General features: G+C 46.2%; 1 protein-coding gene across 1 annotated transcript in view; it reads right to left on the reverse strand.

Annotated features, from left to right (window-relative positions):
* Positions 1-27,715, reverse strand: part of EML6 (EMAP like 6) — a 263,811-nt gene that overhangs the window by 15,053 nt on the left and 221,043 nt on the right. The window contains exons 25-32 of the mRNA XM_084797495.1: positions 26,190-26,278; positions 24,578-24,754; positions 20,344-20,545; positions 20,106-20,232; positions 5,289-5,367; positions 3,695-3,824; positions 2,299-2,397; positions 1,203-1,376 (exon numbers count right to left, since the gene is read on the reverse strand). Coding sequence (XP_084653621.1) covers positions 1,203-1,376; positions 2,299-2,397; positions 3,695-3,824; positions 5,289-5,367; positions 20,106-20,232; positions 20,344-20,545; positions 24,578-24,754; positions 26,190-26,278 — 1,077 coding nt within the window. The remainder of the gene's footprint in view (positions 1-1,202; positions 1,377-2,298; positions 2,398-3,694; positions 3,825-5,288; positions 5,368-20,105; positions 20,233-20,343; positions 20,546-24,577; positions 24,755-26,189; positions 26,279-27,715) is intronic.

The following is a 27,715-nucleotide window of genomic DNA, read 5'->3' on the forward strand; positions in this document are numbered from 1 at the left end:
GATCCCAAAGAGATGGGTTGTGGGGACGCTTGGACACAATGAACTGTAAACAAGAAGATGGCAGTGTGGTTTCCTAAAAATACCGTGGGTCTGGCTGGCTCCCAATGCAGTGTAAGGGGACCTGTCCTTAACACTTGTCAGCCGATGGCCTCTCTTAACTGGGGCTCAGGAAAGACGGCATTTTTTTTCCCTCAAAACGTGTCCATCTCTTTGAAGCCCTTCTTCCCAGTCTCCCATGAGAAGATGAGGAGATAATGGGCCTCTAGAGTTCTGGATTGGAGAAGTGCCACCTCTACTTGCCTGCTCAGTGTCCCAGATATCAGCCGCAGACAGACCTCATTACCGCCCTTACTAATTGGATCTGCTTTTGCCAAGGCCGACCTGAGGATATACTCAGAACATCACATATTTTAATTGTAAAACAATTACAAACTTGGTAGCAGCTGGGGTGTGTGTGTGTGTGTGTGTGTGTGTGTGTGTGTGTGTGTGTGTGTGTGTGTGTGTGTGCTGGGGAAGGATAAGAAATATGCTATAAACCAGTGGTTCTCAACCTTCCTCATGTTGCAACCATTTAAAACTGTTCCTCATGTTGTGGTGACTCTCCCAACCATGAATTTATCTTAATTGCTACCTCATAACTATAATTTTCCTACTGTTATTCATTGTAATGTAAATATCTGTGCGCTCTGATGATCTTAGGTGACCCCTGTGAAAGGTTGTTTGACACCCCCCCCAAGGGGTCGCTATAAGCAGTGATTAAGGTTGAATCCTCATTTCAGAAGCATTATAGCGTAAAAATACTTAACAGCTAAAATCTGCCTTTAGTGGCCAAGGTGAGACAGTGGGAGCAGAATCCAGAGGCCATCAGAGGACTGAGGACAAGGGACTTAGGTAGCAAGGTGGTAATGACAGGGAGGGGACAATGCTGCCTTTGGGGACATTGTTCAGCGCTTTCCCAACACACCCAAAGGCCCTGCACTAGCCATCACTGTTGCCTGAGCAGCCTCTAGTGGGCTATGGCACAGGGGGATGGGGTTGGGGCTGAGAGCAGCTTCTCCAGGTCCCCACGGTCTGGCTGCCGCTTCCCTGGGAGCAGGAGCCCCAGGTGTGTTTGGGTACGGCTGCCTGGGGCTCCATCCCTGCTCACTCCATAGGGAAACCCTGAAGAAGAAGAAGAAGACGCATGAAGCACAGCTGCTTACCTTCTTGCCATCTCCAGACAGTGATGGTGTGCTCTGGGTCCACGCCCACGGACACCAGGAGCTTCCCGGTGGCGCTGAAGTTGATGTAATTCACCCCCTTGGAGTGGAAGCACCGCAGCATGGAGAGGGTGTGCTTGGTCATGGCATCCCAGATATGAATGGAAGGTGTCGTCCCTGAGTGTGGGAGGCATGACAGGGATGGTGGCACTCAGTGTCTGCGTTCCACTAAAGGCCCTTCCTTAGACAAATGTTTAGGGCTGACACAGTTCTGGGCATAAGAGACATCTAGTCTGACCTGGCCAAAGAAATTCACTGAGAAACTTGCTGGTGAAGGCGGAGCGTATGGACACATATGTCTGACACAGCTGCAGAGGGTTTACTCAAAGGAAACTGGTGAGGATGAGTTTGTATCTGCAGCACAGCCAGATACAAGCAGCAATGGTGCATTGGCATGATCTTGCTGTGTGGGGTCTGAGCTGTTTCACAGCTGGAACAGCCTTACCTGTGCTTTCTGTGGCGTCACCTGCAATAGTGGCAATGAGGAAGCATCAAGGGAAACAACAGCACAGTAAGTCTCCTTCCTAGCCATGCAGCGCCCCACCCCCACCCCCGCCCAGTGCCACAGACTCCCATTGAAGCCTTAAGATGGACATGGCTTGGATGAAAGCAAGCGAGAGACTCTTCTGAAAGCACTTCCTCTGAGATGACAAAGTCCAAACAAACAAGCAGACGATGTCTCACAAATGTGCAGGTCACATTTGTGGCTGGCGGTTTCTCAGAGCACAGAAGAGCTGGCTGGGCATGCTGCACTACTGCCAAGCACAATCACGAGGCTCGCTGACACCTGGGGGTCTTCTAGTCCACGCGGAAGAGGACCATCCATTTACTTAACTGTCAGGCCTTGGTCTGATTCTATGGTCCCTCAAAATCACTTGTCACTACATGTATCAGCTCAAGTTACATAGGCATATTTTTAGAAAAATCAACTGAGACATCAGCAAGAAAGGGTTTAAGTCACCCATCTCCAGACAGTGCTGATAGACCAGTGTCTTTGTACAGCTGCAAGAGCCACTGTGGAGCCACCAAAGAGCCCTACCTATCTGGCTGGTAGCCACCACATTTCTGTACTTTGGGTGCTGATTCACTGTGAGGCAGAGGACGTCATCCGTGTGCTCCAGGTAGAAGCTCTGGCTGCCTAGGAGAAAGGAACCATGGGAGGTGAGTCGTGGGATCCAAGGGCTTTCCACAGCGGTCACAAAGCTGACTGGGCAATCTGGAAATGCCTTATAGAAGATTATGTTTTTAGAAAACCCAGATTATCATTTTCAGAATTGTCCTTGGGAATATGAGGAACCTTTGAAGAAACCTCACACGCGATGTCGTAGGTCTGGAAGGACAGAAGCTGCTGCCTGTTTCTAATATGAGCACAATCTACCTTAGCCTTCCCGACTGCCTGTGTGGGTCTAGCACACAGACCAAGCTCAAAGCCTAAATCATGAAGTTCATGTTCCTCTTTGCCTTGGCACAAGATTGAAGCTTTCTCAGCATTCACTGCCCATCTGAAAACACTGATGCTGAAGGTGATGCTGCCCTGAGCTAAGTGGCAACACTTGGTACAAAGTGGCACTTGGACTCGCTAACCCATTTCACAGGAAGCAGAAGGAACGGTAGGAAATACTTCACCGCCTATTGCAGTAAGTGGGTTTCCAGACTTCCAAAAGGCTTTTAAACCCACTCAACTGCCCAAGTGGTAGCATCTTCAAATCATGACATGTGTCTAAAAAAATTGAGAAAACATGAAAAACCTCAAAGCTTCTTTTCTCCCCAAAATTGAGAAAACATGAAAAACCTCAAAGCTTCCTTCCCAAAAGGGAGGAAAACCAAAATAACCCAGTGATTATACTCTTCAAATCTAAACATGAATTACACAGATGCAGCAAGGAACAGGAGCCATGAAGCCGGGAAGCTACATGGCTGACATAACATGGCTACATATCTCATCGGGGGTGAAGACATGGGTGTGGGTCTGTTACAGGCTTTGAAGTGTTTCCTTTTAGAGCGTTAGCTCCTGATTGAACCCATGGTTAGAGGGCACCGAGTACTTCTCCATCAATGACAAATTCCCTGCGAACTGCTCCAGAGTCAAAACAGGCTGCACCCTGTGGCACACACCTCTAATTCTAGGAAGCTCACAGTTTGAGAGCTGGAAAGTGGTTCCCTTTGCTTGGCTCTCAGTTTTGGTCTCTGTCTCATTCCTCTACTTCCACCCCATCTCCTCCCCAGTCCTTCTCACCACTGAGGAGGCGACAAGAAGCACAGTAGCTCCCTTCCAGTGCCTACGCCATGCTCAAGCTAGGCTGAGTGGGCACTTTAAGGATGCATTGCCACCAGCCTGGATGGTAGGATGCCCTAAGGGAAGAAGCTTTTGGGGTATGGAAGGAGTGGGAAAACACACAGATAGGTAGGCACATGTGGCGCCTCCCAGCAACTACCTGTGGAGAGGTTCTGCACGACGCCTGCAGCCGCAGTGTGGAAAATGATGTCGGCGCCATCATTAAGGTAATGCAGATTGTTGCGGCAGTCAAATCCTCTGTAGCCAAACACGTGGTCCAGAGCCAGCTCCTGCACACACACACACACACAGTTAGCCACCCTTAGAGGTTAACAGCGGAGGAATGCTGTGTGAGGCACTGGACCAGCTGAGGATGAAACACGCCCCCTGTTTTAGTTCCCTGAACTGTTGTTAGGCAACAGTGACTTCCCTAAGTTGTTCAGGTGAGTCACAGTGTACAGGCTGGATGGCCTCCATTGGTCCCCAGAACAGACATGGGTAGGCTCAGTAGGAAGCATGGATAGTTCACTGTGTTTAAGACAGTAGTAGTTCAGGAATTTTTGAAAGAGAAAAGCCACTTGAGGCACCATGAGCCCCAGCTTGAAAGAAGATAGGCACCATCTTGGCTTATGATGGCCCTTCTACTGTTGACTCCTGTCTTTCCTGAAACTAAGCTGCATTTCCAGACCTGAGCTATCTTCCAAAATAAATAACCAAAAAAAAAAAAAAAAGTTTCTTTCCAGAAAACTAAATTTATGTCGGCAGCATGGATTAGTCATCTAAAGCCAAGGAGGACACGAGAAAGTTAGGGGGTGTGTACCGAGCGAGGCCTGTTGTGGGACATGGTGGAGCGGGGCAGGGGTGTCAGTATGAGGGACGTTCCAGATGAGGGTCCCACAGACATGATCCAGAGAAATGACTGGAGGAGCTACAGTGTGGGGACTGAACAGTACATGCCAAGCTGAGGAATTAAAACACAGGACCTCAAAGTCCAGACCACTGGAGAAGACGAGGTGGTACGTGGAGATTTTAGCCAGGTAGTGAGTTTGAGGGTCACTCTGGTTGAGGCTTTTCAAACCAAGAGCGTGACTCTCACTGGCAATGCAGGAATCTTTGGGGGTGTTAAAGCCAGCACAGGGCATAAAAGATTTGAACTTGGAAGAGAGGACTCCGGGGTGTGGGTCTGTGAAAACAGCAGGCGGCTGGAGCCACTGTAAGGCCAGCTCCTCCTCACTGGACTGGCGTCCCTGGAATGGATCCTAGCCACTCCGTAACCATCCCTGCACCACAGAGCCCATGTTTGCCAGTGACAGTAACAGTCTCCAGCTCACACATGAGAACTGAAGGAGAAGCCTGCGGAAGACATCCTGAGGAACCCCTGGCCTGAGGAAAGGGAGGCGAGAGATGGTCATGGTTGACATGCTGCCTGCTTCCTTCTTGTGCATAAAAAGGGTGCTGGGGTCCCAGGTGGTATAGGGTCTAGGGCAATGGAACCAGGTTTAAGGGACACAACACATTTTACAGTTGGCGAGGATTGGTAAGGCCTGGTGACAAGGCTGAAGGAGAAGGAATGTGACCCAGGAGATATAATTTTGGTTCCAGAGATGGGGCAGGGGCTACGATACCACACGAGAATGGAGACGGGGACAAGGAGCCAGCAGGCCCATGCAGGTTCATTTGGTGGGATCTTTAGGTCACCTGGCAGTGCCAGAGCATCAGTAACCAGACGAGAGCAGGCCGCGGACACTCCTCACCTCAACCAGCTTCTTCTTTTTGGTGATGTTGTTCTTCTGGAGTTTCTCAGGCTGGGGAGCTGCCCGGCTAACAGGCGGTCTGAAACGCAAGTCAGAAGAAGCACGAGGCTGGATAAAAAGGCCACTTGTCCAGCAGCTAGCTAAAGGCAGAGCCAGGGAAGTTTCTTGCTCCTCTCCCCTCTCAGAGGACACTCTGCCAGGGGCTGCGCTCTTCCACTCTCCTCTCTCACCCCATTAGGAACAATAGCTTGAAATATGCACGTGTGGGTCTGGGCTCACAGGGCAGAGCTCGGTTCTCTATGTGACAGCACCTTTGTAGCATCATTCCACTACCCCAATATCCATGACATCCTGGGATTCAAGAAGAACCCCTGACCTCACTGGCCAGTGTTACCCAGAATCATGAAGCCGGACTCAGAAGCCAAGCATTGCAAGAGGTCCTGAAGCCGTATGAAAAAGTCCCCGGCTGGTCTGGCTGTAGACAAGGGGAAAAGGAAAGAGCCCCGTTCTGCTCTGCAACTCAGGGTCGTGGTCCATGTTAAGCTGTGGTCACTACACCAAAGTTTGCTTCACCCTTCTTAGTTCTGGGGAGGGATACTCCCAAATTTAGCTAAGAGATTTTTCTAGGAGGAAACCCTAAAAGACTCCCGTACAAGTCGGCCACTGGTTCCCTTTAGTCAGACTTGTGAAATCTTAGGAAGGGGTGGGTAGGAAGGGGGAGTCCTGCAGCAGCTCCTGCCCTAAGTCCCACGCAACCGGTCAGTGTTCTGGAGAAACACAAAGAGACATAATTACCTCGATCCCCTTGGAAGCAGAAAACAAAGGCAAGTAAGAAACTTAGTACATGTTACAGCTGCACTAGCAAGCACTGCACGCATGCACAGGCATGTTCCAAGTGAACAGACATTCCTGTGTGGCACAGACCATGCTTCCCCTGCATGCCAGCCAAGAAGTAGAACAGAAAGGAAAGGGTGCACCAGGCTACAAGTTTAGAAAGTCATACCCTGGAGTGTCTGGGCAAACTGCACTAAGCGCCTACAGAGTGGGGAGAGAAAAGGCAGCCTTGTCAATGCTTCCCGCGAGCTCATGCCTTCATGCCCAGGGCTTTGCTTATTTTAGAGTGTGCTGGGGAGAGACCTTTTGTCAGAAAAACAACGACATCCGCTTGGATGCCTTGGGGAGCTATGCACAATGGATTGCTTTGTTCCCAATTTAATTGTGACTCATAATTTAGCCTAATAATTCTCAGGATTTTCAGTAGGTTAGCTTGCTGGCTGGAATAGCGAATGGATTTTTGTGCAGGGGAAACAAGGTACCTTTATTTTCTCAGAAAGTCTTGAATCAAAACATGTTATGTAATCATAAGTGATAATTGGACCAAAGGGTCTTTCAATGGGGAGAGACGACATCTCTGCAAATGACACTCCCAGCTGACATCATTACCATCAAATTGAGCAAAATCTCTGGATGAGGGCATGCCAGTTCCTTCAACAGATACTTGCTGTGCTTTCATTATCACTTCCCAGGACACCTTCTCTTTCTTCTGTTTTAGTGGGACTTTCAAACAAAACCCATGGGTTTCTTCTCTTACCAAAGAATGTTTAAGTGTATGACAAAAGCAAGCCAGGGGCTGCAATGGGAGCCGGAATGCGCTAGAACTACCGCATGGCTCACAGCTTCTGATCCAACACTGGGCTTGGTTCCAGGGTATATGCAAGTTGTATAATATACAACATATTATACAGTAGAGTATGCAGAGAAGCGCAAACACTGTGCTTATATATACACGAGATTGTATATATATATATATATACAGAAAGATAATCTGATGCTTTTAGTCATCCTTATTTTCAGTTATAAACCAAAACCCCTAAACCCCTAAGCAGTAAAGCACTCGCAGAGCATGTCTGTCTTAGTCCACAAGCACAGTCAATAGCTGCATTGTTTCAGAACTGTAGGCGAAAGGAGCAACGGGAGGGACCTGCACGGGACAGACCCAGTCACTTTCAGGACTGAGCCCTCAAGCTTGCTCGTGGATTCTTAGTGACACAGCACTAGGCGTTCACTGAACACCCGAGCTTTTCCAGAGTGCTGCAGATACTTACTTGACAATTCCCTGCCTCCAAAGGAAAGCAAGGTAAAACACAATACAAGCATTAAAAGCTTCTTTCCAGGCATCTATATATAAACAGTGTTCTAAATATCAGACGTGGGAGGAGCTGCCAAAAACTTAAAGCACAGCTAAATGCTGGTGGGTTCGCATTTTTCAGCACATCTAAATCCTTCTAGATTTAGATCCTACTGGAAATGCCACTCTGAGAGATTCTGCCAAGGTGGAAATGAGCAGAGGTCAGGAGAACATTCACAAACCTGCTGGTCTAATATATTCTTTATAGGTAGTTGTTTGTTTTAGCTAAGGCTGGGAGACCCAGGAGCACAGCGAGTGTTCCTGGAGTCTGCTAAGGGACACAACAGATTTAAGAACTGCAGAGGTGCTGGGGATGGCCAGGATGGCAGCGTGATGGGGGTAGAAGGAACCAAGACACAAAAGGAAAGAAGGCCTTTTAATGACTCCGAGAGAGGGAGCTTCCATCACAGGAAGGATGCTGAGGGAAGGGGCCCAGCAAGAATGCTGAGTGGGTTAATCCTGAGAGGATGATGAAGATCCAGGGAGAGGTGACAACCTGCTGAGTACCACAGCAGCCTAGCACTGGGGGAGGGAAACAGGCTGTCTTACACTGTGGCATAATCTGTGGACAGGGAAGGACAACAGGAAAGTCAGTGCAGTACCAATTCGCCTTCCCAGTGGCCTGGATGCTGAAGAAAAAGCTTGGACTCACTCAGTGCGTGGAGAGTTATCCTGACGCACATCCTAACTCATGAAGGCCCCAAGGGAGACTAATAGCTTAGCATTCTCTTCTGTTTCCTTGTCCCCTCCTGAAGGTGCTGGGTTGAGAGATGGGGGAGGCGAAGGGGCAGAATCGCATTGACCTAAACGCTCTCTTGTAGGGAAGTTCCTGCAGCCAGGATGAGCACCACAGGGCAGAATGGAGAGCGAGGCTCTGAGAGACAAGAAGCTGTCGGGTGGAGAGCTTAGCTCCTCTTTGCTTCGGAATACAAGTTGGAAAATGTTTTCGTTTTTTAGCTGGACAATGTTCAACGTTGAAAGTGTTCTTAGAGGGAAAGTAAATTGGTTCAGATTTCAAAATGGGTCATAAAATGCTCCAAGAATTTTCAAAACATCTTGGAAAATCCAGCCACTTTCATCACTTGGATCTGAAGTCCACAAGATTACTTCATGGATAGGATTCTGGGATTCAATCCACCTTAGACACAAGGCAGTACTTATAAATATGTAGGGAAGGAGTCGCATTTCAGGGAGGGGGAGTGGAGGGAGGGAGGAAGGGAAAGAAAGAGAGAAAGAGAGGATGAATATTTCTACCATAGTCTCAATGTTTAGAGAAAGTCTCCAGAGCTGTGAGAGCTATACATTATTAAAATATTCTATTAGGTCTATTCCTGTGTTTTCCAGAATCATCTATAAGAATGGTTCTCAACCTTGCTAATGCTTAGACTCTTTAATAAAGTTCCTCATGTAGTGGTGACCCCAACCATAAAATTATTTTTGTTGCTATTTCAAAACTAATTTTGCTACTGATATGGGCTATAATATAAAAATCCAAGTATGTAGCCTATCTGATATGTGATCCCTCTAAAAGGGACATTTGATCCCCAAAGGGGCTGCGGCCCGCAGGTTGAGAACCATTGATATAGATGGTTGATCAGTGGTGAAGTGGAGTGAAAGGCCAAGAGTCGAGTGAAGAACCATGGGATGTTCTGAAAACTCTTGCCATCTTGAAAATGTGCATGAAGCCTAGGATGACGCATCTACTGCACAGAATGTCATGGATTCAAATGACTGGCTGAAAGGCCAACAGAGAGCTAGGTAGCACTGGGCAGGTTACTGAAGAGGCTCCTGTACTAATGCAAGGATGAATGACAAACAACTTGAATGGAGAAGGAAAAAGTAACTGTGAAGCAGGCATCTCTGAGCTCCGTAGCCTACTGGCTTTCTAGAGTCCCACGCTGATGAGATGCAACTCACAGAGGAATCAGGCGGAATGTAGAGGATGGAGGCCAGGTAGCCAAAGGTGACTGGAAACAAGCAGTAGACAAGGAACGCTCTACACTAGTGGTTACTGCTCCGCTACTGAGGCCTCGACCTGTGGCTTCTCCAAATTAAGACATGCTGTAACTATAAGAGAGCAGCAAGACTTCAAGACCTAGTTAAAATGGGCCTTTTCTTTTTGTCTGTCTGAGACGGTATCCTACTGTAAGCCAAGGCTACGCACCCTTGTGCCTCTGTATCCCGATGCTGGCTTACAGGTGTGCATTACCATTCTCCGATGTAAGATAATTTTAAAAGAATGTAAACTAACTCATGGATGCTGATAAGAGTTAAGGTAATGTTTTTCATGCGTGGGCTAAACAAAATATATTAAAATAATTTCACCATCTCAGAACCTTTTTAAAGTGGATTCTATAGACATCACACATATGAGAACCAATCCACCTATTTCTGTTACCCAAGGCTCCTCTAGCAGAAACAAGCCTGTCTTTTAAGCATAACAAAGATAGCTTTGGAGGAATGAGGACCTGGAAAGGATGCTCTCATGTTAGAACAGCCAGGATAGAAGATAGATAAGAGGGACCAGAGGCTAAAAGAAGGGACCATGTGAACCCTGGATGACACGGGAAAGGGAGGGTAGGGCAGGGAGACGGGACTGTTAGACCAAAGGACCCGCTTTCCTCAGAAGGGAGTTAGGTGTGAGTGGGAAAGGCCAGAACATGTTTGTTGGCTGAAAATGTATCTCCAGCCATGGAGAGACAAAGGGAGAAGAAATGAGGAAGGACATCCATGGGCAGGAAGCTCCATTCTGAACCGGAAGAGGGACTCACTTCCTCTGAGAAGAGGAGGGAGGAAGTGAGTGGTCCAGGCATGGAGGAAGGCATGAGAGAGGAGAGAGAAACATGACAGTCAGGACAGAGCTGTACACATAGCTTCTGCTTTGTCAGTGACAACAGAGAAAAGCCATCTGTCAAGAAGGCCGCAGGGCAGCAGCCTGGCTGGTGCAGGACAGCAGAGTCCACCGGAGAGAAAGATGGAAACAGAGCTGTGTAGACAGCCTGGTGCAGCTGGCAATGTGGCGTCTCTGTGAGTGGCAGCCGCATTGATGGGAGCTCTTGGAGCCAGGAAAGAGGAAAAGTAGGGTGTAAGGAAATACGCAGGGATGGCATCTAGAGAAGTAGACAAAGCTGCAAAGAGAGAGTTCTAGGCACCATGGCACAGCAGCAGTGTAGGGAGCCAGCTGAGCATCGGCCGAGCTCCTCAGACAGGAGCAGGGTAGGAAGAATGGGTGTGTGCAGATGATGGAGTATGGTACCAACTTCAAAGGTGTGGACGGGACAGACCTGTGTGCTTTTTAAACTCATTCCCAGGAGCATCCTGCTCTCCACACTGCAGCCCACTAATGCTGGCAAGTATCTTCCCAGTCACCACATTTTGACCACAAAGCAGAAGAGAGAGTAACTGTCCCTGGTGTCACCCAGGCCCTTCAAATGGAGTCTCTGAGATACTCAGAGACCACAAGAAGACCCAAATGCAGTACTGACACCGTTTTTGAAAGCTGCTCCCCTTCAACAGAGAAATTCTTGCCTAGTTTTAAAGCTTTTATTTTTCAATTTCTGAGAGTAAGTTTCTTTCAACTAATTACATGGGTATGGTAATTATTAAAACCACACACTAGAGTTTTACCTCTGGGTTTTTATGTCTTACCACTCTGAAAAAGCCTGATTATGCTATAATGTACAACAATTTTAATTTTATAAATTATCACTTATGTAAAGAAGTCACATTTTGCTTCAAACCAACATAAAAAGCCAAGAGGTTTAAAGAGAGAAAACTATTTATGAAAACAGCATTAAATTCATGTAAAAGCCAATTATTAAGTTTTTCATGATCACCCACCTAAACATATGCCTTAGAAAGGATTGTTTTTAGCATTTCAGGGTTTAATAGATATTTTAATTTTAGCTCATTCCATCCACCTTTATAAAAACAAAAACAAAAAAACCAAGATTCTGATTACATTCTATTTGCTTAGAGTACTTACTTAGGAGAAGGTTTTTCTCAGACTCTGGGATAGAGTGAGAAAGGAGAACTGAGCCCAGAGAGAAGGTCTTTGGGGACAGGGCCTTTTTTATACAAAGTCACTCTCCTACCAGGAGGGCTGGGTTAGTGTTTATGCAAAACACAAGCAACCACAGGACTCTGCTGGCAGGCTCTTGAATACTCCCGCTCCACCAACGGAATGGGAGTGCTGGGTTAAAGGATCCTGCCTCCCAGTGGGGCATACCCAGATCACCAAGCTCACTGCTTTAGTAGACTAAGCCTCAAGTGAGAATTTAGTAGCATTCAGGGGTCTCAGTATGGCCTGTTCTGCAACACTTGCTTAGAAAGCTGTCAGTTTGTCGCAACAATATAAGCTTACAGAGCAGCTATTGACAAAGCAGGACAAAGGGCCTCTGTGGGCCTTGGAGCCAAAGAGGCTGTTCACTCACAGTTGACATGATCACGGAGCCTTGGCCTGCTTCATGCCGCCTCTGGCAAGCTTGAAATTCCCACACAGCTACTGATTAAAAGCAAAGCATTTTTTCAAAATTGGGGGCAGGTTCTCCCAGGAGATTTCCTTCTCCAAACATAGCATAAAAGGCTAGAGGGAAAAAAAACCTGAGATTGCCTATATATGGAGATTTGCTTTAACTCAAGGAAATGTGTCTAACTTTCCTGTATTTTTAACCCTGCCAGTCATGAACATGGTCTAACATGTTCTTTTTTTTTTATCACATATTGGCCAACAGGGCATCTCTGTGTGTAAAGTAGGTTGATGATTATGGTGACACATGTATGATTTTCAGTTCCTTTCACCTTTTGAGACACAGATTTAAACCAAACAAGCATTTTAATTTCTAATGCGTATATGATATTGATAAAAAAAATCGAGCCATCCCCTCGGCCATTTGGAGCACCCTTAGACTCTGCAGGGGTCACCTATCTCCCACAATGACAAGACAGGTCACAGGTGCTAATAAGATGAAAATAAAAGTAGTTGCTGACAAAGAGCAGGTTTGCAGAGCCTTTGGAGGACAGATTCATTCACTTGCCCATTCAAGAAGCATTTGCTTGTTACTTACTATGTGCAAGGCACTGTACCAGTTACCTACTATGTGCAAGGCACTGTGCCAGTTACCTACTATGTGCAAGGCACTGTGCCAGCTACCTACTATATACAAGGCACTGTGCCAGTTACCTACTATATACAAGGCACTGTGCCAGTTACCTACTATGTGCAAGGCACTGTGCCAGTTACCTACTATGTACAAGACACTGTGCCAGTTACCTACTATGTGTAAGGCACTGTACCAGCTATCTACTATGTGCAAGGCACTGTACCAGCTACCTACTGTTAGGATTCGGCTTCAGTCTGCCTACTTGTGACGTCATCGCTTACCTGTCACGAGGTCATGACCCTGCCCAGGACCATATAAAAGGACAGACCCTACAGTGGTATCTCTCTCTACCTCCTTTACCCTCTACCCCTTACATTTCTTTTCTCTCTCTTCTTCTTCTACTTACTGTCCCTGTCTCTGTCCCTCTCTCTCTCTGAGGTACCCCTCCCCCATTTCCTTCTCCCCCCCATGCTCATTTAATAAACTTCATATAATATAATATCCGTTGTCTGGCATCTTATTATCTTATTACCTTATTTTCTTTATTAATTGTAACATTGGTGCCCGTGACTCAGATACTAAACCCAGAGGCCCATTCCGTTGTCTTCACAGTGGAATCCCATCTCCCTTTACTGTCCTTAACAAATTTCTGTAAGCACTCTCCTATTTCCTGCTGCCTCAGACTAACCTATCTGCTTGCCCCAGGCCCACTGTGGAGAAGCCTTCACTGCTAGCTTTCAAGACTGCCACTGAGGCAAACAGATGCTCTCTTTGTCTCTATTCCCCAGCCCTCGGGAGCCCTGACCTTGGCCCCTAGAGCACTCAGGCACTGGGCTTGCCCACAGGAAGGGTCTGGGATCTAAGCCTACCCAGGTAAAAAAGATGCTGCTGCACTGCTACATTGCATGGTTCAGAGGTGGGTGGGAAAAGAGATTACACTACAAGGGGTGTGCTTGGGGTGACCAGATGGTGCCTGCTACCGCCACTCTCTGCTTCATGGCCAGCTTGTGCATCTGAGGTCAATTGTTTCGAGGTACCATCTGTCAGTCAGCAGGTAAAGACACCTGGCACATGGAATTCTGAGGGCAATTGTTTGGAGGTCCTATCTGTCACTCTGCAGGTAAAGACACCTGGGTCATGGAATTCTGAGGTCAATTGTTTGCAGGTACCCTCCATCTGTGAGTCAGCAGGTAAAGACACCTGGGACATGGAATTCTGAGGGCAATTGTTTGCAGGTCCCATCTGTCAGTCAGCAGGTAAAGACACCTGGCACATGGAATTCTGAGGGCAATTGTTTGGAGGTCCCATCTGTCAGTCAGCAGGTAAAGACACCTGGGACATGGAATTCTGAGGTCAATTGTTTGCAGGTCCCATCTGTCAGTCAGCGGGTAAAGACACCTGGCACATGGAATTCTGAGGGCAATTGTTTGGAGGTCCCATCTGTCAGTCAGCAGGTAAAGGCACCTGGGACATGGAATTCTGAGGGCAATTGTTTGCAGGTCCCATCTGTCAGTCAGCAGGTAAAGACACCTGGCACATGGAATTCTGAGGGCAATTGCTTGCAGGTCCCATTAGTCAGTCAGCGGGTAAAGACACCTGGGACATGGAATTCTGAGGACAATTGTTTGGAGGTCCCATCTGTCAGTCAGCAGGTAAAGACACCTGGGACATGGAATTCTGAGGGCAATTGTTTGCAGGTCCCATTGGTCACTCAGCAGGTAAAGACACCTGGGACATGGAATTCTGAGGGCAATTGTTTGCAGGTAACCTCCATCTGTCAGTCAGCAGGTAAAGACACCTGGGACATGGAATTCTGAGGGCAATTGTTTGCAGGTCCCATCTGTCAGTCAGCAGGTAAAGACACGTGGGTCATCTCCAAGTCTAGGGATACGTAAGCCTCACAAAACAAGAGAGCTATCTCTTATATGAAAGCTGTTAGGCCCTCTTGTTGCTAGGGACTAGGAGGGTAGGGGAGAAATGGCGGAGCCCAGAGAGAGGCACCATGAGAGTCTGTTTAGGAGGCAGAATTGTCTGCAGGTCCACAGCTGGGATTACTGACAAAGATGAGAAACTGACAGCTAAGATGAACTCAATGTGGACGCTGCAAGGGACTGGGTACAGCAATGGGTACCACACATCCATACACATGGAAAGAAACTTGATAGAGAAAGGAGTTGCCTGGTCCCCAAGATCCCTCCCAAACTCCCACTGTCACACATTCCCGGACAAAGGGGACAAAGGGAAGTGCCACTGCCACTATCACATAACCTGAAGGCAATGGCCTTTGCACTTGGAGGCTTCTCTTCATTGCTTTGATTGGTTTGGGAGCCCTTCAGCTAGCATTGCAGATAAAAGGACCGTGAAGGAGGAACATTCTGTGTCCTTTACTCTGCTGGCCTTTGTTCTAACTGGAAAGGTCGTCCTTTCTGCTGTGGCCACCGCTGGTTCTGATGCTGATATTAGAACCTGTTTCTTTGAGCCTCCCATGGGGCTCTCCAGTAATGCTCCAGGCCTTCAGCATTCAGCCTGAGAGACTGTATCTCTTCTCAGCTGTCTCTGCAGTGTGAGACAGCCATTGCTGGACCATTCTGACTGCACTGTGGAAGCCAATCCAGGAAGTCCTCTCTTCACTATCTACTCATCCTTCCAGTTCTTTTCCTCCAGGGGACCCTGAGTAATGCAGCTGCTTTTGTTTGTCACACCAATTAAGAAAGTAATCAATATAAAAATAGTTTAAAAATATCCCCTTCTCTCTCTTCTATACACACACACACACACACACGCGCGCACACACACACACACACACACACCAGTTGAGTATTTAGACCAAATATATCGGCAGGAAATCTGCCAGGCCTGAAGACCTGAGTTCAACTTTCAAGACCCACATGGCAGAAGAAAAGAATTGGTTCTTACAGGCGGCCCTCTGATCTGCATAGTGGTACAAGTGTATCCTCCCTCCTGCAGGCAAATAAATGAATGAATGTAAAATAAATTAAATACACCTGATGTATTAGCGACTAGAATAAATGTCATAATTCTATAATTAGTCATAATTAATAGGTAAACTACATTAAACTGGTGCTTACACAATAAAATTTAAGCATTCAAAAACTTGGCTACTTCATCCATTTTTTTTTTTTCAAAGAGAAATGTCCTTTTCAGACTAGAACAAAGCAAGAGAGGCTGGAAGTAGCCCAAGACCTTTCTGAGCAAAGGAAAACTGTGTCTCAGGTCAAGCAGGATTTTGATTTGTGGCGACAGGTTATGCAGTTTTGGGAGAAGAACACAAAGAACACTGGGTTGAGCCTGCTTTAGTCACAGGTAAAGAGCACCGAAATGGCACATGAATGTTGGAAAGACTGCAGAAGCAGAGAGGGGAAGCCCAGGCCCTTCGTTCATCATTGGACAGATCATCAAAAGCTACCAGCCTCAGCGCTTATTACTCAAGGGCCTTGACAACAATGCGGGCTTCTCATTCAGGTGCACAGAGGACCCCCGACTGAAGTGAGTAGTTGTGTGCCAATGTCCGTAACATAGCCCGGTTTGTGTTCATGTCTTTACCTTAAAGGTAGGTTTTGTCTGAATGCAGGTTTCAAATGAAGATGGTAAATATACAAATCTCTATTATTACCATCCTCTACGGAGTTGAGGTTTTAAAATGCATTATTATTATTTTTTATGTAAATGGGCATTTTGCCTGCATGTATATAAGTGCACTGTATGTGCGCCTGGTACCCACAGAGGCTAGAAGAAGGTGTCAGATCCTCTGGGACTGGAGTTACAGATGGTTGTGAGCCACTATGTGGGTGCTGGGAATCAAATCTGGGTCCTCTACAAGAGTAGCCAGTGCTCTTAGTCACTGAGTCACCTCTCCAGTGTCCTCCGTAGAGACTGCTAATTTAAATTATTGGGAAATACCTGTGTTAAGTAGTAGGCACTTAAAAATAAGTGCTTGGCTAGGGAGAAAGCTCAGTGGGTAAGGCTTGCTGTGCAAGCGTAAGGTAAAGACTCAAGTTTGAAACTCCAGAACAAATGGGAAAGCCATCAGTTGTCAGTCAGCAAAAGCAGTCAGGGTGAATGTGCGCAGTGCGTGTGCCCTTCCCCACATCGCCTGCCTCCTCCTGCGGCTGGCCCTTATGCATGGCATCTACAAGGTCTTCCAGCCTGCCTTCAGCAAGTGGGAGGACCAAGAAGAGCAGACTGTGGGAGAAGAGAACACTGGGTAGGAGTCACCCTACTCCTAGCTATGCACCCCACATGGTTGCTGGGCAGAGGCCTCATCCAAGGTGGAGGCTGGCTGAAAGAGCCATATGGTAAGCTGGGGCAAAGCTGAAGTGTTATTGGCACATCTCACATTTGCTACGTCTCTTCAGAGCAATTATTAGTTTTTCCTCAACTTTCTTACTTCCTAAAATATTGGAACTGAAAATCATATGACTTCTGAAGAGTAAAAGTCACAATATGTTAGAAGTTGCACAAGAAGGCACAGTGTAGTCTCACAGCGATTTAAAGTGAGCTATCTGAATCTAATTAGAAGCCATCCGTGGCTGTCTTAGAAATTTAAAAGTTCAGTTGCTTCCAAATGATTGATGCAAAACGTGCAGCTGTCAGCAGGCGTTTCTCTCCTCAGTGTGACAGCTGGTGCAGTTGCCTCAGGGAGGAAGGTGGGGAGGGGTTTCAGTCAGGCACAGATGTTAGGAGACAAAGTGAGGGTCCTTGCATGGAGCAGGTGCCCCAAGAGCACACCTCATCAGTCCTCAAGTGCTGGTCCTCTGACACAGGTCCCCGGTGTAAGTCCTGCTCCAAGTATCTTCAGGCATGACACACCACAGGGACAAGGCGAGATCGGCAGGGCTTGAAGGAACCAGGGGAAGGCGCTGGCCTGGACACTCCCAGGGAGACGCTGGGCACTAGTTGGTCTCCTGCTCCTGATACAGAAGCCCTCCACCTCTGTCCTGCCATCCCCTTATCTTTCCCAGGAGGCCTGCTCTCCCCTCCATCTAAAGACCAACTGCAATGCCTGATTCCATCCTCCTGCCTTGCTCCAAGGGCCCAGGCCTATCCCACACCTGTCACTCATTCTGCATTCTCACTGACTTCCTGAAGATTCCGCCTGCCTGGTACTTCGCTCTTCTGTGCTTCTAAGCTGCCTAGTCTTTTTAAATTAATTAATCAATTAATTATACAGTGCTCTGGCTGTACATACACCTGCAGGGCAGAAGAAGGCCTCAGGTCACATTATAGATGGGTATGAGCCACCATGTGGTTGCTGGAAATTGAACTCACGACCTCTGGAGGAGCAGTCAGTGCCCTTAACCTCTGAGCCATCTCTCTAGCCCAGAAGCTACCTAGTCTTATCTCTGAGGTCTGGAGTCCCCTAAAATTACTGACCAGGCTGAAGAGAGACTTCCTGACCTTCGTTCAAGTTCTGATTTCCTCCCTAAAGGCTAACTGGTTGCCCTGGCTAACATGGGCATTTTCTGCTCCCAGCATGCCTTGCAGCTGCTATTGTCTCTCTGGTTAAAAGCCCTTCTACAAAGGGGGGCTGTCAAGTTTTTTTTTTAAGTTGTCAAGGAAATTGCTGTCTACAGAAAAGGCCTGATCCTTTCTCTAGACCCTATACTTATCTTAAAATGGTATTCTTTACTACATGTTTTCTTCACTGCATTCAAGGGTGAATTATTTTTTAAAGTGCCAGTAGAGAAGTGCTTGCTCATAATTCTATGAAGTTTTTTTTCCTGTTTTTAAAATAAATATTGATTTCAGTATGCCCTAACATATAACAACCCTTCAATCTGGAACAATAAAGAAAATAAGGTGTTTTCAAAAAATTTAATCCTAAACTGGAAAACAGTTTACCTCCTAATCCCCCCATCTCATACTAAATTGGACAGCATGGCTTTTTATAGAGCCGTGTAGAGAGGAAATCAGACACCGAGTGGTTGTATGATCACAGGGCTACACCTGAAACCAGATGTGGTCCCAGGGGATCGGCGTGGCAGTTACTTGGCTGGCCTCAGTTTCTGTGCGATACACCACGGAAGTTTTGTAGAACCAGCTCAGACAACCTTGGAATAATGGGCAAGCCATTCACAACGGAATGTGAAATTGGAGACATTGGATACTTTATTTTTAAAAAGAAGATTTAACTCAGACCAAATGCCTTTCTCGGGTAGATCAGTTAAGTGGCATGCCTCTTCATGCATTCTTGTGTGCATGTTTCTTTGTTCCATTTTTAGAATTAAGTCTTTTAACATTATTTTCCATTTGTAGTCACTTTAAGAAAAAGAAACTAGATTTTACAAATCATTGCAGAAAAATCTATCTTTTAAGCAAAAGAAAACTTTCCCTTTGCACTGTAACGTGTAATAAAATTGCAAGGCAAGAACTAACATGTAACATGTAATAAACATGTGAGTGAAGACTTAGGGCTTTTCTGCCTCATCATCCATCTTGCCAATACCAGGCGAACCCTACGTCTGTCCCTGAACTGAAGCAAGCGGTCGGATTTAAACCCACATCTTACAAGGAAGTGGGAGCATCATGTCTACCACGTAGCTTCATTAGGCAGCAGGTCCTATCAGAAGCAGAACTGTGGCTCTCACAGCACGCAGCGCAGTGCTGAGGCCCTTGCAGTCGTCCAGCTACCAGAAGGAAAAGAGCCCACAGCCAACCTTCCAGACGTGGGTCTCCAGGCTCTGTTTTTATTCAGTATTACTCTTCCCAACTGGGAACATAGTCAGTTATGGAATTAAAAGTATACAATGTTTGGCAGTTTCTCTTGTCCATACTTAAAATTACAAATCAGAAAGATACAAACTAGCATTAGAAGCCCACTATCTATGCACAGTACTCATGGTGATGAGATCAAATGGGTCAGGTCTAGAAATACTAGCCCCCTGCATAGAGCTGGAAAAACGAGGACACAGTAGGACAAAGCACATCAAGTGACAGTGTCAAAGAAAGAGTGGAATGGAAGATGCTTCTCCACAGACCCCACCTGCTCCAAAGCCTGACCTGCTCCTCCCCTGATGGTCAGCACTGTCTTGTTAGTCCTGCACCCAGGACATCTTTTGGGACTCCCTGGCTTCCTCTTCTAGACCAGGGAAACCTAGTCCAACCAAACTTCTGACCTCTCCAAGCCGTACACCATAATCAGTCAGTAAAACCATGAATGACTCTCAGCTTGTGCTGAGGGCACTGGGCAATTTCCTCCAACTTAAATCTGTGTTAAGACTCTAGGCAGGGCTGGGTGTGGTGGTGTATGCCTGTAATCCCAGCACCACAGAGGCAGGTGGATCTCTGTGAGTTCAAGGCCAGCCTGGTCTACAAAATGAGTCCAGGACAGCTGGGGCTACACAGAGACACCCTGTCTCAAACAAAACAAAACAAAATAAAAATACCCTAGGCAGATAATAAAAGTCTCACTTCGGTATAAATTCAAGGGCAAAGAAATTGTAGTTTAGTTCAGATAGGTTTGCTGTCAGGTACAACAAGTGCAAACAGACCTTGCAGACATCATACCTTTCTTCCATTGACACCTCTTTTAGCTGCTGGTGTGGCTTGGTGCCTTCCATTTCTCTGATGCTCACAGCATAGATCTTCGTGGTATAGTCAATGGCCTTCTCTCTAGCAACGTCGCTGTCATAGCCTCAAACACCAGAAAGAGATCGGGGGTATGAGCTGGTTCTCCAGTGTTCAGAAGGAGACCCGAGGAAAATGAACCATCACAATGAAAGGCCCATGGCTGATGGGGGCTCACCTCCATCTTCTTCTGCATCCGTGTCCGACTCCTCACTATCGACCAGCTTGCTCTCCTGTGTCCCCACAAATTCCCTGGTCCAGATCATCAAGGCTGTGTCAGCACCTCCTACTGTGAGCAGCACAGAGTCATTGTGCAGCCACCTCACGTTGGTGACGTGTGCACTGTGCCCCACGTACTTCTTGAATCTTGCATGCTGTCCCTGCAAACAAAGCCAGAAAGTCAGTGCTTAATTATTCCTGCTGTCTTTGTTGTTATCTAGGACGAAACAAAACTGTTCGTTCAAAGCAGCATTTTTGCTAGTATCACTAAAATTCATGCTCCATGCAGGCAGGAATGCTTTCCCCATAACACTGTCTCACAGCAGGTCTTCAACAGGTACTTTTGGGGCTCATTTGGGAGTTAAGGAAATATAAACAGTTCATTTCTGTGTCTCTCTGACATCAGACACATCAGGCCCACAGGTTTTTAGTGTAAACTCCTGATTGACACTTCCCACTTCCCAACCTCCCACAGTGGCCTTTGTATCACATCCCTGGTAAGGATAGAAGGGAGCAAGGGACCTCAAGTAATGCTTCACACAAACACAGCACCCATTTCTTCCATTGACCCTGGAAAACATTTCCAACTCAGAAGTCTCTCAGAGAACTGTTTGGAAGACAAAGCAAGCTCCTTTCACTAAACAAGTCTATTAAATAAAATCCAGTTTTCAAGTCATCACTGGAAGCTGTTGGAGTGTGGTGCCCAGTCTGCACCACTATATCAGCAGGTGATGAAGGGTGGGGGTGGGGTATGCCAGCGGCTGTCCCCAGGGCTGTCCTCACAAGTACAGGGAAGCCAGTGTTGGCACCAGGAAGAGCTTCCATTCTGGGCTCATGAGACACAGCCTGGCAAAAACAGCTCCAGTGGGAGCCACTTAAAGAGGTAGTTTTCCATCCTCTCATTAGCTCCTGGGGAATACCTTATGCAATGTGGTGAAGCCACATGACCTCCCGGGTCAGGAGCCAGCACTGGTGTACCAGATGACCACTTGAGCACATGACTGATAAGAGGCTTCTCTGGGGCTTTGGACTGGGAAGCCTGAGACAGCAAGACGCATGGCAGGCAGCAGGGGCAGACACTCGGGGTCCGTAATCCTGCAGATCTCTGGATCTGGCTGACCCCTCCCTGTCACTTAGAAACTACCCACTCCTCAACAGCACGGAGAGTGAGAGGACCAGACAAGTACCAGGCAAGCGTTATTTCCAAGACCTCCAGAGCTCTGTGCTCCACAAGATCTAATGCCCCCTTGTGGCTTCTGATGGCACCTGCACTCATGTATACATACCTACCCACCCACATACATACATACCAGGAATAAGAACTCCAGGCATCATCTCTCTGAAGCAGAGTTTCCTTCCACAGCCCAGGCAGACCTACACTTAGGAGACTATGTCAGCCTATCACGTGCTGGGATTCAGGCACGCAGCACCACCTCTGACCCTGGTGACTCTTCTTATAACTCCCTAAGTCTGTCGGAGCAGTGCCCCATGCCCAAGACCTCAGCCAGCCTTACTTCTGTGAGGTCTTGTCTTCAGATACAGTCACAGTGGAGTTAGGGCCATGGTGTGTTTGGAGTGAGAACACATTCACTTTTCAACAATGAATTTGTTCAACAGATCCGGAGCACTGGAGAAGCAATGGTACTGACCAGCAGGGTGAGCACCAACTGGGGAACCAGGCATGGTGGCTCATACCTGCAATATCGATGCTTAGAAAGGCAGAAGCAGGAGAAATGCAGCGAGCTCAAGGCCAGCCTGACATATGGGTGGTGGGTGAGGGGAAGAGAAGGTTTAATGGTTAGGAGTGATACCTGCTCTTCCACTGGACTGGAATTCCATTCCTAGCAGCCATGTTGGGCACTCACACCTTTAATCCAGTTCCAGGAGAGCTAAGGCCCCCTTCTGGCCTCTGAGGACACTTGTATCCATATACACACATACTTTTTAAAGTAATAAAAATAACCCAAAGACAGAAACAGAAAGAAAAGCCAGAAAGAGAGAGAGAGAGAGAGAGAGAGAGAGAGAGAGAGAGAGAGAGAGAGAGAGGAGAGAGGAGGTGGGGGTGGGAGAAATACAAAAGACCTGAACAGACATTTCTGCAAAAATGAAAAAACCACCAGGAAAATGGGGAGCAGGGGTAGGGGGGGTTCACTCACCAGGGGAGTGCAAAGAGAAACCACGTATGTTAGAACAGCTGGTGCCCCAGAGACAAAAGAACACGTGTTTGGGAAGGTGTGGCAAAAAGGGGACACTGATGTCAATGTTAAGATACAGTTGGTGAGAATGCAAGTTGGTAGCACATTGTGGAAAACAGCATGATGATTCCTCAGAACTTATAAATGTAAAGCACTGTGTTCTATTTGCTATTTCTCAGCCCCCATTTTCTTTTTTTAAGGTGGTGGGGATTGCAACCAGTACTTGCACAAGTCAGGCAAGCACAGGGCAGCCTCAGACCTGTTTCTGTTGAGCTGTGTGAGGTCCTTGCATGTTCTCGACGCAATCCTTTGCCAGACACTGTGAATGTTCTCTCTCATTTTGCTGGCTGATTTTACTGCTCTGATCTAGGCCTTCTAGTTTAGTGCAGTCTCACTTGCTTATTTCTGTCCTTTTTGAGTTCTGTTTTTGGTGTAATATCTAATATCTACCAGGTCTAACAAAAGAGAAGCCAAGCAAAAAGCATCCCAAAGCTCTGATGTGGATGCTGAGAGAACTCATGTGCTCGATTTTATTTTTTATTTTTTATTTTTTTTACTTTATTAATTTATTCTTGTTACATCTCAATGGTTTTTTTTTTTTTCAAAAAAAAATTTTTTTTTTGGTTTTTCAAGACAGGGTTTCTCTGTGTAGCCTTGACTGTCCTGGACCCGCTTTGTAGACCAGGCTGGCCTCGAACTCACAGCGATCCGCCTGCCTCTGCCTCCCATGTGCTCGATTTTAAATGTGTTAGTTTTGCATAAACCTTGGTTTCAGAAAAAAAATGAAGTCAAAACAAGAAAAATAGAGGAAAGTTTAGAAGATCTCTTAGATTAGACAGCATGTTAACAGACAGAAAAATTGCTTATTTCCTCTTTCAAAGAGATTGTCTTTCAAACCAGAAGAGGCAAAACAGCCCGTGATTAGATATACTGTCAAATGTGATCACAAAGAGTATTGCTAACAGCCGAGGAGTTTAGAAATCAGAAGAGGTGGTGTTGCGTACAAGAAGGGCTGCTCCATGTAACAGGGAAAACAAGTAGGCATTGGGAAGTGTGGATTCATGATCTGATGCAGTCTGGGATGAGATGTCAGACGGGAGTTCAACAAGGAAAGGAACTGGCAGGAATCACGGTTCACGGTAAACCGATTTCACCCTTTCTATTGGGTGGGTCATTAGGAGAGACTGGAGAAGACAGAGACAATAAACACTACTTTCAGGTATATCTTTACCCTATTTTTTGCTTTGTTGCCTAGACTGGCCTTAAGCTCCCTCATTCTGTGTCTGCCTTTCAAGTGCAGGGGTTCAGCCCGCGCTTACAGCCTGGCTGGTTTCACCAAGCATTTTAATGACGCCTTGGAGGAGGCTACAGCACTGTACAGCTAGAGAGTTTTAAATACCTGTCATCAGCTGTAGAATTGAAACGAAATGTGGATTGACATGGAACGAACATTGGTGGGGGTGTCTGACACTGGCATTTGACTGTTCTTTCTTTCAACAATTTAGAGATAAGAATGCGAAACCAAGATGGCATGGTGCTGGGACGGAGTAGGCGGTGTCAGCGACATTTGAAAGATGTGGGTAGGCTAGAAAGCTAAATAAGATACACATCTTCGCGGTATATGAAATTCCCGAATAATCAATATTTCCAATAAAAATATATTGGAAAAACTGCTTAAAGACAGAATAGTTTTGCATTGAGGGCCAGCCAGTTCCTAGTCTCTGGAATTATGCAGAACAAGCCAGAAAGGCAGTGGTGTGAAGTGTAAAGATGACACACTGTTCACAGTTCATACAGTAGATTTTGGGGGGGGACCTTTATGTCATGAGAATGTCACTTAAGTCATCCACTTAAAAACAGTATCAGGGAAGCTTCTACACAGTATTACAGAAGTAACAAATGGCATTTCTGACTGTCTATATACTTGACAACCACTCAGGTACAACAGATATGTAGGTAACTGATGAGACAGATCAAATCTATAACAAGCAATGTTACCTTGACAGGATATGAAAAGAGCTTAACAAAACCGAAGTCATCCCCAGTGGCTAAGAGGGAGCCATCTTTGGTGAGACTGGCAGCATTGACATCCGTCACGTCGCTGTGTGCTGGCCAGATTCCTTCACAGGTGGGCCCCAGGACACAGGTCCACGTGTCCCATTCTATCTTCTCAATCTGCAGGGGGACGAAACAGTGTGACGTTTTGTACAGCCTCGTGTCTTTTTGTTTTATATAAGAGAAATGGCTTTTCAGAGGAGTAGTTGTAAATGACACACTTTGGGACAGCAGGCATTTGTTCTGGGTGATGAGGAGCTCCAATTCTTGGCTGCCACATGCTTTTCTTCTTCTTCTTCTTCTTCTTCTTCTTCTTCTTCTTCTCCTCCTCCTCCTCCTCCTCCTCCTCCTCCTCCTCCTCCTCCTCCTCCTTCTTCTTTAATGAGCCAGTGTCTCATTCTGTAGCCCAGGCTGGCCTAAACTGTCAGTAATCCTCTGGTCTCAAGCTCCCAAGTGCTAACATTACAGGGCTCAAGCACTGTATGCAGCAACTGAGTCCTACTTTTAAAGTAGCTACATCATTTCTCAATAAGCCAACACTAAGTCAAAAACATACTTTGACACAATAGAGGTTTGTCAGATTTTAACTAGATATTTAATTACTATATAATCCATGAACTAGAGCAGGTATTTCCAGGCCCGGCACTGACACCTTATGCTGGATCAGTCTTTGTTTTGGGACAATATTCTAGGCAGGTAGCCATGTTTAACAGCATGTCTGCCCTTCACCCCTTGGATGCTGGTGTCACCCTTCTCTGTGGACACTAACAAATGTTCCTGGTGCGGGGGGGGGGGGGCGGCTGCTTTTGGCTAAGCAGTGTATGTGTGTATGGGAGTGGAGGGTATTCACATGCTACATGAGCTAAGAAAATAATTCTGCTTTCTGAGGACTGAGGTTAGCAGCAGGTGCAAGAGTCTAAGTTTTTCTTAGGCTTGATTTCAATTATTAAAAAATTACCTATGGGCAAAGGGCATGGGGAAAACACGTTTCAGAAAGCATCTTCTATTATCACTATGGATAATATTATTTATTGTTATAAAAGAACACTGAGAAAATATCTTTAAAATTTACACTCATTAAAAAGCATTGCACAAAATGACACGATGAACGGAAAAGGTAACAGGTGCCACCAGTTTGCTAGCATGCCCAGTGTCCTCAGGGAAGTGAAACAACAGAATGCCATCACCATGTTGCTGACAGAGTCAGCCCATGTCCTCAGCAAGTAGAAAAACAGATTAATGGCTCAGATTTAAGAAATGAAAAAGCCTAAAGGTAGATGGTGACCTGTGTTCATAATTAAAATTGACAGGTTTGACTAGCATGCACATTTTCAACCATATAATTTTAAATACATAATTTATTTTCATTTTATGCTCATTGGTGTTTTGTCTACATGTTTATCTGTGTCAGAAGCCCTGGAACTGGACTTACAGACAGGTGTGTGGGTGCTGGGAGTTAATCCCAGGACCACTGGAAGAGCAACCAGTGCTCTTAAGCGCTGAGCTATCTCTCTGGTACCCGAAATCTTTTAAAATCTTTATGTAAGGCAGTTACCTCTGACGGCCTTATTGAATGCCTTCTGCCTCTTGGAGCTTCAAAGAAAAGTTGTTCTTTGGCACCGGAATTAACTTGCAACAGTTTCCCTGTTATGGTAGAAATAAGAGAGCAAATTAAACTGTTCATTTGTCATTTTGTTATAAACGCTAAGCACGGCTGCCACAGTTTTATTCACTTTAGCTAGTCTCATGAGTTGAGCTGAATGTGTGTTAGCTACACTGTTTCAAAAAGCACATAAATATCATCCCACAACATTTCCATGCTCAAAGCTCTAACTTAAAAAATATGGATCTCATAAATGTGACCTTAAAGAGTCAAGTCCGGTGTTCACTCAGCAGCACTAAAATGAGCTCTGATTTTCCAAGCCATGACTAAATAAAAATTGCCACTCATTTCCCCACCATTGTCTAACGTACAGACAGGGTAACGGCAAACTGTGGGGCAAGAGTCTGACATCGGAAGTGAGATTCATGTGACAACTGCATTTGCTTAGTTCTAAAGTCTAAATTTGCCTTTAAAGTTAGGGATATACAATGCCAACTACGAATATTGACCTTCCCAACCTCGTCCATCTGAAAACTTCAAAGGGAGAAGACTATCCTCCAACAAAATACAACTATGGTCTCATTCACTGTGATTGACGTTGAAAAAGATTCAACTCTCAAACTCTCCTCCTCCGGGGGCAGCCATCCTTCATGATGGGAAAATGTCACGGCTTATGCGATCTGTTTTTTTCTGCAATGGTTTAATTATAGAAAATTTCAATCAGGTTTGGATAAGAGAATAATTTAGACAACTCTAATGTGTCCAGGGTCCAGCTTCCACAGTAGAAACTCACCTGACTCAGGACTCTCCATTGACCACTTCAGCCCAGGCATTATGCACTTGCCTTGTAAATAATTTACATGTTTCCCCTTTCCCCTACAACTGTGTATCTAGGAGCTTTGAGATGCTCTTGAGAAAAGCTGTACCCAGAGATTGCTCTGTAGTTTGCATGCTATCCATTTATACAGCCTGAAACCTAAAGGAGGCCTCACGGAGTGTTTCCAAGTGGTAAGCTAAGATATGAGGTTCTCCAGGCTCTTCACTGTTGATATTAATGGTTTCTAATTTCGTAAGTTAACACGTGACTGAGAACAGGGCTGCCCAGACTCTGAGGCTTGAAGGGATCTGACAGAGGGGCCTCTGAAATAGACATGCTTTGCAGATTTTATGGCTAAACATGTGGAGATGGACAAAGACAAAAAAAGAAATGAGGGGGTTTAAGTGATCTCTCACTGTTTACCATTAGAGGGATGTGAGCAACCATTACTTTTCTAATGAACCAAAAATATCTGCAAAGAAACTATGTTATTAGGACCTTCAAAAGTGGCTGTAAAGTATGTGGCGAAGGGATGACAAGATTCAGGCAAGCCATTTTCTGAATGCAGCCATTTCTTGATGACTCCTGAGATAATAAGGTACTTGGATAAGGTACTCTTGAGATACAGGAAAACGTGAAGGGTTGTAATTCTCACCTCATC

This window comes from Acomys minous (assembly GCF_964271855.1).
Source record: "Acomys minous genome assembly, chromosome: 10".
NCBI lineage: Eukaryota > Metazoa > Chordata > Mammalia > Rodentia > Muridae > Acomys > Acomys minous.